The sequence below is a fragment of the Rhipicephalus microplus genome, chromosome 2 (assembly GCF_043290135.1).
Source record: "Rhipicephalus microplus isolate Deutch F79 chromosome 2, USDA_Rmic, whole genome shotgun sequence".
Lineage (NCBI taxonomy): Eukaryota > Metazoa > Arthropoda > Arachnida > Ixodida > Ixodidae > Rhipicephalus > Rhipicephalus microplus.
The window spans coordinates 249,215,507-249,227,766 of record NC_134701.1 but is presented as its reverse complement, the minus strand read 5'-3'; the positions used below and the strand labels follow the sequence as shown (position 1 = coordinate 249,227,766).

The following is a 12,260-nucleotide window of genomic DNA, read 5'->3' as shown; positions in this document are numbered from 1 at the left end:
ACACTTGGCGCATTTGAGAGCAGTACTGACACGCCTACGCGAAGCAGGTTTAACGGTAAAGGCGCCCAAGTGTCAGCTAGCATCTCGGGCATGTTATCGGTCGAGGGCATCGCCGTCCCTCTGAAATGAAAGTGGCAGCTATCCGAGACTTTGGGGTCCCCAGACCCGAACGAAAACCGATATTCGGGCTTTTCTTGGAATAGCTGGTTACTATCGTAAGTACATCCCTAGATATTCCGACATTGCCAGTACTCTTACTGACGCGTTGCGCAAGACCGAGCCCCAAATAGTCGACTGGGATGAGGAGAAAGAAAAGGCTTTCCGCGTTTTGAAAGCGGCCTTGTCAAGCCAACCTTTGCTTAGTTCACCGGACTACTCGAGGCCTTTCATAGTCCAATGCGACGCTAGTGATAGAGGCATGGGGGCAGTTCTTAGTCAAAGGGATGAGGGGGATGAAGAGCGTTCCGTCCTCTATGTTAGCCGGAAACTCACCCTTCGCGAGCAGGTTTACAGCGCTAGCGAAAAGGAATGTGCGTGCTTGGTTTGGGCAGTCCAGAAACTGGCTTGTTATATTGCCGGAAGCAAGTTCATCGTGGAAGTGGACCATTGTCCTCTCACCTGGCTACAGACCATGTCCTCTAAGAACGGCCGCCTGCTGCGTTGGAGCCTCGTTTTGCAACAATATACGTTTGAAATACGCTACAAAAAGGGTGTACTCCATGGCAACGCTGATGGCTTAAGTCGATGCCCCTGACGCGAGAGGATGTCTCGAGAACTCTGGCATTTTTTTCTTGACATAGACAAGGGTTAGTGATTGTTTTTTTTTTTACTCCTTTAGGTGTACTTGTTTGAAAACGTTGAAGACACGGCTATCCAGGGTTTCGGGTTCGGTGTGCTTCCAGTGTTGTTGTTTTGTGTCATCTTAACGTATGAGTAACATTTTGAATAAATTGTGTATTTCCTTTAATATCAGTTAAAGGGGAAAATTGCCTGGTGGAGTTTGGCGGAATTGTCCGGCGCTCACCGGCTAAGTAGTTGTGTTTTCATGTGCGTATGTGATGTCTGTTGAGCCCACAATGAAGCAGGTGGTGCCATCTACTTCATCAAAGACGGTCGTCACCAAACCGACTGCCGGTGCTGATCTCTCCGGACAGTGGCTGCAAACCTCAGCCCATCGAAATCTTTACCCCCCCCCCCCGCCCCCCCACGCGAGAGACTGTTACGACCGGCCCCAGCATTGGGATTCTCCGAAAGTTTGCGAACCCCTCTGGGAGATCGTCGACGCATTCCCGGGATAGCCTGCACCTGAGACGGCCTTGCAGCCAATCGAAAACAAAGGTCAATGCACTGGTTTTGCGCTAGGGAACCAAGCAAGAGGAGTTGCGGGGAGAACCGGTTCTTGACCGACTGTGTCGTCGACCCCCACCTCCCCATTCAGGCTCCTCCCTCTCGCCGGGAGAATTCCGGAATCTGCTGTGCGTTCGTGACCATGTTTGGGCATTTTTTAGAGCGCCGTGACCATATTTGGGCATCGTGTTAGGTTGTTCCACTCCATGTGTTGTGAGGTGTGTTTCCCCCTCCCTCGTGGCCGAGGTGCCGGGGCCACCGTATTGGCTGACGATGCGGACAATGCGCCCAGTGTTGGCAACGGGGCGCTATGAAATGCCGAAGACGTTTTGTATCTCTCTCTCTCTTCTCTCTTTGGATCAATTGATCACTTCTCAGCATGTAAATAAATATCTCGTTCGTTCGGGCGCTTCTTCTCACTGAATTGTCGGACGATGGATCCTGCTACGGGGCCAGCTACCGAAAACGAGACCGGCGGGACCCGGAGTCCCAACACTGTGTAGCTTCCAGCATGTTCGTTAGACAAGATAAGAGGGAGTGCTTAAATCCCTCTAACTGTTTTCGTTCATGACGGATTCGAGATGAATTGCGGAAATCCGTTCTTTAGGCAGTTAACGCCGACACTATGGGCGTTGGCAGGGGGGTGCAATAAGGGCACTTGCCCCCCTCAAGTCTCACGAGCACTTGCCCCCACCCAAGCTACACCAGTGCTCTCTCCCTCCCGAGACGTGATGCAAGACTGGTTTGCATGCCCAAAGCACAAAAATTGGCAGATCCCACGTGTAGTGGGAATCGCTTGTATGCGAAGCACGAATGAAAAATATTGATATGCCACTTTAAAATCAGCACAACGTTACGAGGTAGAGATCACCTTCGTGATTCATTCACGTCACTTGATACCAAATTTAGTACATGTCGAGCTAGTGAAACGGCCGCGAGCACGGTATGAGCGTGGTATATTGTCATGTTCTTACATTACACGTGTGTCAGGATTATCATGTTCGCACCAGTCATATATTTCGTCATCCATTGACATCCCGCAACACCAAATTTGGTACGTGTGGAGATAGCAAAACGGCCGCGAGCGCATCATGAAGAGCCCAATATACTTCAATGTATAACGTTGGCACACGCGCACATTGGGCACCGCGACGCCACGTTAGCAAAACGCGAGCACTCTATTGTCTCACGCCAGGCACGACCAGCGTCCGTCAGCAAGGCCCGATGACAACCAGCGCGAAATGCGACAAGCTGCATTTCGCGCCGATGCGTTACCCAGACAACACTGCGTCTCCCTCTTTTCGTGACGGAGGGACACCGCACGCGCTGAAGCGCGCATGCGTCAAAGCAACGCAGCGCGGCGCGGCGCCTGGCATGGCAACGCCGGCGTGACGCGACGAAATGAACGCCGGCGAGCACGCGCACCGAGTCACGTCGAAATGTATTGGCACCTTGACTCTGGCATGTGGTCATGCTCTCACATGACACGCGTCTCATGATTATCGTGTTTTCACCAGTCACATACCTTCGTCATCCATTGGCGTCACGTAATACCAAATTTGGCATATGTGAAGCTAGCGAAACGGCCGCGAGCGCATCATCAGTGTGGCATGTAGTCATGTTGCTACATGACACGCATATCGTGATTATCACGTTTCGACATGTCCTTTACCTATATCGTCCGTTCACGTCGCGCAATACCGAGTTTGGTAGATGTGAAGCTAGCGAAACGGCCGCGAGCGCATCATGAGCGTAGCATGTAGTCATGTTGTTACATGACACGCATCTCATGATTATCATGTTTGCACCAGTCACATACCTTCACCATCCATTCACGTACTGTAATACCAAATTTGGTATATGCGACGCTAGCGAAATGGCCGCGAGTGCATCATGAGCGTGGCATGTAGTCATGTTGTTACATGACACGCATGTCAGGATTTTCATGTTAGGGTCTGTTGCTTGTGTTCGCCATGCAATCATGTCATACCATTCCAGTTTTGCAACATGCCATGTGAACGAAACCACCGCAGGAGCTGCAGGACCATCACATGTATTTAATGACATTCATAAAATACATGTCATGATTTTATGTTGTGAGAAGTCAAATATTTTCTTCATACAGTTATGTTATGCTATACCAAGTTTGGTATCGATACCATTATCGAAACGGCCAGAGAGCTAATAGTCGTAGGCGGCTTGATGATAGATAGATAGATAGATAGATAGATAGATAGATAGATAGATAGATAGATAGATAGATAGATAGATAGATACGCTCAATGTCGCTGAAGTTCGCTAAGAAATGCTTCACATTTCAAAACCTGCCGACGACCATAGCTGACGCCGATAACATTTAATGATTACTGCGAGAACAGTGCAGGACGCATTTGAGAGGAGGTGACAGTAAGACGTCTCGAATGCGCCCCCTATCAGCACTGTTGAGGGGCCCTAAAGCTCCGCAACAATACTGAAACAGTTTACGCCGTACTGGGTGGGAACAGTTTTTGAAGACTTTCAGCTTGTATACTATTGTGCTTCTACAAGATATCTTTGTTGTGCTGTCACCGACTCGGACTGAGCCCCATCGACTTTCATGTAGACTGAACCTCCGGCAGCCACGACGTGAAATAAAGTGAACGCATGATATGATCTATTTTGGAGCCGTGGCAGCTTCGACAACTTGGAGCCCTTGAACGCGGCTGAGCAGTTCCGGAAAGGGAAGTGGTCTCTTCGACGCCGTATGCCAACTTAATGAGCTCCGCTGCTCGACCGGGAGCAGATCCGTGTCCGGTCTCGCGTATGTTGCCTGCCTAGTCGACGAGCAACTGGGGAAGTGAGCACAACGCCAGAAGGTCACCCCTACAGAGATCGTGCTTCGAAGATGTGGTGGGCACCGTTGGTGACTGCCTCAGCTGCGTGGAGCGTGGTGGCCGCATCGAGCGGACCGTTCTCGTGTCCGAGTCTGGAACTGTGCAGCTGTGTGGAGGAGCGTGTGGATTGCGCGTGCCCGTTAGGGGACGAGGCTCTCGACTTGTTCGCGTTGTTCGAGCCTGACGTGGAGTACATCAGCGTCAGGCACTGCGGAGTCGTGCACGTGCCGCCGTATCTGGTTGCCAGTCTGTCACTCGAAGAGGTTTGTTCGCCATCTTACCTATTCGCTTTGAAAGTGTAATTGATCTATTCTTTTGCTATCTCTTTCACGATACAATTGGTAGACGTCGTTATAGTTCGAAATTTAGAAAATGATGGGAATTGGGTGGACCATAAGAAAACTGATGAGAATCGGGCCATTGGACAGGGAAGTGGACGTTCGCTGCCCCATTGAGGCGTCCTGCAGGAGGTTCCGCTTCAATTACGAACATAATTTTTTTCTTTTTTTTCATTTCTGTCAAATATTGAAAGCGCGGACAATGCTTCCGTTAACAATATTATTTGAATGGCTTATTATAAAAATGTTGCATTCGATCAAGCGCACTATTCTAACACCGGAGTCTCAAGTTAAATCCGAAGCTATGATTTTGAGTTGCTCCAGATTAAATTTCATCAACCAAAGTTTCCTTGCACATTGCACCGTCGTAATAACGGCCGCCACGGCTAGGAGACGAGACTGCGGGTGGGAGCAACATGTTGGCATAACGTAGCAGGATCCTACAGCCTTTCAAGGCTGTAGCAAAACAGGCAGCCTTAATACAGGACACACGATGTCATTGAGACTTCAAGCTGAGGGGAAAGCCAACTCCCCAGTCAAACTTGAATTTTTTACGCTTCGTACATACACGTACCCACGCACACATATATAAGAGTGGTTGATCTCCCCTCCCCTACTCTGCGAAAACAATTCTGAATGCGGAAAAAAGTTGTTTTTTTTTAAACATTAGCGAACCACTTTTTCACAATTCTAAAATCCTCACCTCGAGAACACACTAGGTAATAGTGAAAACGCGCAAAAAAATAAATGAGGGTGGTGACGACATCTTGAAATTCCCGCGCGAAACTCCGTGATGTCATTGATTTAAACGGTGTTCGTCATGTCATGTCCTACGTAGTAGTTAACCTAAAAATGAGATGCACTGTCTTCTGAGGGGACCACAAAGGAAATCTGGTGGAGCCGCGGTGCCACCAAAACACAAAAGATGCACTTCGAAATTGGTGACGTCACGCGCGGAGATGTCTGCGCGAGGTTTAGAGATGAAACTATGTTCTTGATTTCCTTCTGTATTATTAGACTGGTGCTGGCGAAATTATCTACATCTGAGCGCTCAGAGTGCAATTAATCTATCTAAACCAGTTTATTGTTGCACTTTAGCATTCCTGTATCGTTTTAAATTTTATGGTTTGAAAGCTGGTTATAAGTCGGTGATATATCATTACACCGCGTAAGTGAAGCAGCGCACTTTGACGAGGACAAAACGGAGGCGAAGGACACAACTTTATAGCAACTTAGTATCGTTTGCATTCAGTCTAACCACACCCTTGTAAGTTCCACATGCTTCGTAGCGGTGGTCTAGTGGCTAAAGCACTCGGCTGCTGACCCGCAGGTCGAGCTCGGGATCTAATCCCGGCTGAGGTGGCTGCATTTTCGATGGAAGCGAAAACGCTGTAGGCCCGTGTGCTTTGATTTGGGCGCACGTAAAAGAACCCCAGGTGGTCGAAATTTTCGGAGCCCCCCTGCTACGGCGTCTCTCATAATCATATGGTGGTTTTACTGAGTCGCCCGGCATGGTGAGGCCGAGAGTCCCGATCAAGTGGGCCCTCCACTTACATACCGAGACATTTTGGCATATTATAGCTAGACGCACCATGCACCCGCCCTCACCGTCGTTCTCGCGAGAGGAAGAGGTGGCATTCCGCCAAATTCAAACGTGTATACGTTCCCCAGCCTCCTCTTCATGCATGAATTCTACCTTGACCACTACGCAGACTCTTGCCCGGGCTGTGGCAGCTCCCACACAGTATTTCATGTCACGGTGGAGTGCCCCACAAAATTATTTCCTCCCCTTGCCGCCATCCTGTGCCCCTTCCGCACCAAAGAGCTGTGGGACGATGCCCTCTGCGATGGGCCTCCCGAGGTCCGCCAGGCCTTGGTTCCACGGGCTTAGTTGGTCGCCCAGATCATCATAGAAAATCCAGACTAGAGTTCCTTCCAACGCACTTTGCTTACATGCACTCAATAAAATGTTTATCTCTTTCTTGGGGCGTTAAACCCCACATATTTATTGTTAGTTCCGCATTGATTAATCAGCACAGTGACAACAAGCACCAACTGGATTTTCCGTGGCGTGCACGCAGTTCACGCTGAGCGACATCGGCCAGCTGGTGGTTCGCTCAATGGCCTTCGAGAAGGTGTCCGCGGTGCGCACCATGCGAATTCACAATGTGCGAAACCTCACCCTCGAGCACCTGGCCCTGCACGGACTACGCGGCACCGAATTGCTGGAGATGGACAACGTGACCGCGGCCGAGCTTCTGCCTGCTGCGCTGGCTGGCTTCACAGACGTCCAGGAGCTGGCGATCCGCGACTCGCATCTCGGACAGGTTGGTATACGCACGCATGCTATAGATAGATAGTGTATTTGCTTGAACTTAGCACGTTCTCCCCCAAATCTTCGCTGCCTTGAGTCGACCTTCGCATTACAATCGAAAACCTAAATAACTACTTTATCTTCCTGGACGCAATGAAAAGTCAATCCTCACGGTAAAACGGTGGTCACGTTACAATCGAGTAAATGCGGTATATGTACAGATGTGGTAAAGCAAGGCTGCAAGGCACATTGGTTTTGATTAATTGTACTTCAGGTAGCAGCACAACATTTAACACGAACAGAGGAAGGACAAAGCATCGCACGAGCTTTCCTTACCCTGTATTTAACGTCGAAATTGGCACTGTTACCCTGGGTACGATGAATGCTTAATGCTTATGAATGCTTGCGTGGACATCATTCAGATACTTATTCTGCCATATGTCTTTGTATATATATATATAAATATATATAAATATATATATATATATATATATATATATATATATATATATATATATATATATATATATATATATATATATATATATATATATATACGTGTGCGTGCGCGCGTGTGTGTGTGTGTGTGTGTGTGTGTGTGTATGTAAAAACTGCCACGCTCACGACAGTTGATCTATCGAGAGCGTACAGTCTTGTCCGACATTGTAATGTGTGTGCGGCTTGCCACTGTGCGGATGCAGGTCCACTCCATGGCGCTTCTGTTTGCGAAGGGCAAGTCATTCCGGCTCTCCAACACGTTAGTGGACCAGGCGCAGAACGGCTCCTTCGTGTTCGACTCAGTCAGCACCATCGAGGTGTCAAACTGCACATTCGGTAACGTCAGCGGGGCCCCTCTGTCGGCCACAAACGCGACAGAGGTGATCGTCCGTGACTCCAAGTTCCACGAACTCCGAGGGCACGGGAGCCTGCTTCTGCTTGGAGGCCCCAACGCGACCTCAGTCGTCTTCGAGAACAACCGCATAGACGTCGTTGGGACCGGAGCTCTGGCGCAGCTGTCGTCGGCGAAGAACGTCACGTTTGCCCGAAACGTGATGCGAACCGCGAAAGAAGGCGCCCTACCATTGGGACCGGCCGTGAAATTCGCGAATAACTCTTTCCTGTGCTCGTGCGACGCGTCGTGGCTGTGGAGGCGCAAAACCGTGGTAGGTAGCGCCAGCGTCTACGAAGCAGCCGCGGTGATCAACTCGAGCCTCTGCGTTGGTCCGCCTCCGCTGGACGGACTGAATATGAACGAAGTCGAGCCTGTGCCGGCCAACGGAACCTGCAGGTTGATGAAGACGTCGAAACGCGAGGCACGCGGGAAGGTGCTAGCACGACTCAGCGGCGTGCTCACTGCATCTCAGGATTCAATGCGAGCGCGTGGCTGTTGGACAATTCTGGCCGTCCTCGTGGCACTCGCAATGCCGCATTGACTAACGGGACATTTCGTAGGGAACAAACTAGCTTCAAACGCAACAGCGATGGTTGGCATCATGACATGCTGGACATGTTATGGCACGCGCCTACGTATTGAAAAGTGAGGGCCCTTCTACTGCGTGCTTAGTCAAACACTGCGCATATGTAAAGTGAAATACCTATCCTCGTGCCTACTCCCCATCTCCATTGCCCGTTCATTCCCTCCCCCACTGCACGGCAGCAAACCGGGAAACCGGGCAAAGGGAGGGGAAGACCCTCCCTCTCTGTCTTCCCTACATTCTCTCTCTCTCTCTCTCTCTCTAGTCCTACTGGACAGGACACACCCATCGTCTTTGTTTGATATCGAAGAATGGTAGCTTGAAATGACCCTTCGGCCGTTTTTTCAAAATTTATTTGACATGTTTGATTGGAAATGTTGGGGTGTGTGTTTGAATTGAGATTTAAAGTATATTTGCCGAGCGTTGTAGCTGTCCTAGCACATATCTAATCAGATCACCTTTCATCGCACACTCATATCTCATTATAATGAGAAAATTGAAATCCAGGGTGAGAGGTATAAGTAAAAGTTGACAAAAAAAACAGTAAAAGTCATTCATCACCCATATATACATATATAGAAAGTGTATGCCTTCCATATACATAAGAACCTTGTGCCCTATATTCACGAAAACTCCTTGCTGGAATAGTTCATTGCAGTAACTTACAACCACCAATCATGACGCAGCAAGGAGTATCAACGAACGAGGTGGGCAGCCAACGGCAAGGAACGGCATCTATACAATCGAAAATATCTGCGAGAACCGTCCGCCATCGTCGCGGCTTATATTTTGGTGCTTTTCTACATTTTTGCCAAATTATTCTTACGTGCTCCGTGCCCATTCATACGAAATTCAGGCTGCGCAATCGTCTAGAATTCCTGTGAACAGATCTGCAAAACTTTTCTCTTCACGTGGCCGCTTTCACAATAATTATGTCCGCCGTAAAGATTTGTTTGAATTTGCCCGTAAACTATAGGTACTTATTCAGTTTATTGACCTTTATTACGCTATACTGAACTAGTACATTGGTATTTGTGCCATTTATGTACACGCCCATATATGTATGTAGGTCTGTGTATGTCTGTTTCTTTTTTCGTCTTTTTTGTTTGATTTGTCCGCTGTTGTATGCTACACTTGTGGTACCAGGTGGCAGGTGCCTTGTCAGGAGGGTATAAACACGTCTTTGCTCCGGTACCATGACAATTTGTGTCTCGTGTATTGTCAGAACTGTAAATAAACTGCAAACGGTTCGATGTAGAGTAAGGTCCTTCTGTGAACACGGAGGTCTTTTCTATTGAGCTTGAAACATGCATGCAGCGGTAATTCACAACTGCATTTGTTCACATTATCATTCTTCAGGACAATTTTGCACTTATCATGCGGCACATTTCAGTTCCCGTGTTGGCTGTTATTCCTACTGTACATATCCGCCGCTAACACGGAGTTTCAAACAGCTTGCCAGGCGTCCACAATGTCAACAAATAATGATGGCTGCTTCCTGCTCGCACTCTTCGGAAGAGATAAAGTGTGAGCCGCGGGCTGGGCGCCTAATTGGCTCGCTTGCCCCATCTTTGTTCGGCGTGCCTTTGGCGCCGGAAGCTTGTGCTGTTTCGCTTCGTTTCTGGATCACATTACAACGCCTGCCAATTACACTTGCTGGTGGTATGAGCTGTGTGCCTATCGCACTTCGATATTTCCTTCGTGCCAGTAATCCCTGCAAAGAGGCCAAGCGGAGAACGTTCAGGGAACTGCAGTGTGTTGCAAGTCTAGCGTGGTTACTATACAGACATCAGCCATCAGCACCAACCACACCAACGCTACTAGAATTCCAGTAACGTTGAACCACACGTACGCGTTGGAACGAGCCAGCAGACGGTGCTAAGCGTCAGTATATACCAGTCGAGGTGGCCGGATCGCGTTTTGGCAAGGCACCCGAAGCGGCACCGGGCCTGCACGCCACGCGCCGGAGCCTTGATTCTGAAGAGGTGGCCATAGCTCTAGCTAGATCACACGACAGTTCTAAAATTATAGTATCAGACTCCAAAGGAGCCTGCCGAAATTTTCAACTGGGATGGATCTCACCCCTAGCTGCCAAAATTCTTGAATCTTGTCCGCGGGTAGGTTACCGCTCTCCCCGCTCACTAATCTGGGCTCCTAGCCATCAGGGCCCCGCAGGCAATGAGGCGGCGCGCGCTGCCGCCCGCGCACTCATTCCCCGCGCCACTGCGTCGCCCACCGATTACCCCTGTGTTCCAGAAGAAAACGCTCCTCTCCTAACTTATAGAGAGATAATTACCCTTTACCGGGACTCCCACCGCCGTTAGGCACTGCGCCGTGCTACCGACCGGGTTGCAGAAATTAGGTGCCTTTTCTCATCTTCTAACCACTACCACCACCACCGCCGTTTTCTTCCGCCCTGCAAAGGACACAGGAGGGCGGGCAAGATAATTCTGCTGCGGCTATTTACCATACTTTACTGTGCTCCGCAGTGCTTAAACACTTCCTTTTCCTTCCTTTTCCGACTTCTGCCAGTACTGTACAGAGGTGGCTGACACCTACCACATGATATGGGCATGCGAGCTCAATCCTTCTTTACCCCCAAACCCAAATCCAACTAGAGAGGACTGGGAGGCCGCCCTGCTCTGTTGCCAGGACCTTCCGGCCCAACGAACCATGATCCAGCATGCCAGGACAGCGGCCACGACCAATGGGGTCCCTGACTAAGAACTCTACCTAGTACTGTAGGAAAGCTGGCCTACTAGAGGCTGGTTTCCCTGGCAACCTGTGTTTTTTTTAAAGGACGATAGTCTTTCTTGGGGACCTTCAACGCAAACATTTTGGTCTGTCTGTCTGTTTGTCCGCTTTTAACTATACTCTAAACGGCACCAAACAATACTATAAACGGCCGACCCCATACACAGTGCCCGTGCACCAATATTGCTCAAGTTTTAGCGTTCATGCTTGCGCGATTGTCAATCAAAAACCAATTATCGCGCATATCTGAGGCACCATAACAACACGTCAATATTCTGTATGTGTGTCTTTTTAACAGAAAAGGTACACAAAAGGACCGTAGCGATTATCACACTGCGCTTACAATGCAACGTTTGCATGAAAAGGCAAGTGTTTTCAACGCTTTGCAAAAACGACACTGTGCTGACACCTACCCGTCGCCTTGCGTTCTACACCTTATCACCTCCAAGACGGGCGCGCACGCCACGCCCTTCGTTTTCCAATATAACTGGCAGATAGCACTCATATGCCACGTGTGACGTGACTTGATACCCTCGTTCACCTCCGCTGCACGCCCGAGGCGCTCTAACGCAGCGCCTCCAGAATACCATTCACCGATTTTCTTGCGCAGAACATCAAATAAGTGTTTTGTTCACTCTCTCCAGACGCAAGACTATCGTCTTTCGATGACACTTGCAGTGTAACATGCAGACACGGGGCCAATTTTTTCAAAATAAATGTTTACTACTACTATACTACTTAACGCACAGCCGACATGGGACCCCTTTCGCGTCGTCAATAATGCGCAGTAGCGTATATAATTTTTCAGGGGTGGGGTGTGGGGTGTTTAATATATATATATATATATATATATATATATATATATATATATATATATATATATATATATATATATATATATATATATATATATATATATATATATATATATATATATATATATATATGTGTGTGTGTGTGACGAACCACACGAGAACGGTGTGGTGGAATAATAGAGAAGGAGGAAGACGAAGACAAATAAATGGTTCATCGTACAGCCATCACGCCTCCTGCGTCACACTTGCTTCCCCCCTCCCCCGAGAGAGTCGTAGGTGCAGGGGTGGATGATATCGTTTAAGTCTCCCGACATGAACGATGTTAGTCTGGCGACCGAGTGGAG

The 12,260-nt window shown here is 48.8% G+C and overlaps 1 protein-coding gene across 1 annotated transcript; it reads left to right on the top strand.

The window, feature by feature from the left end:
- Positions 1-4,124: 4,124 nt before the first annotated feature.
- On the top strand, positions 4,125-8,489 carry LOC119170170 (uncharacterized). Its single transcript, XM_037421248.2, has 3 exons — positions 4,125-4,483; positions 6,640-6,885; positions 7,574-8,489. The coding sequence occupies exons 1-3, from the start codon at positions 4,232-4,234 to the stop codon at positions 8,303-8,305; spliced, it is 1,230 nt and encodes a 409-aa protein (XP_037277145.2). The 5' UTR covers positions 4,125-4,231; the 3' UTR covers positions 8,306-8,489.
- Positions 8,490-12,260: the final 3,771 nt, after the last annotated feature.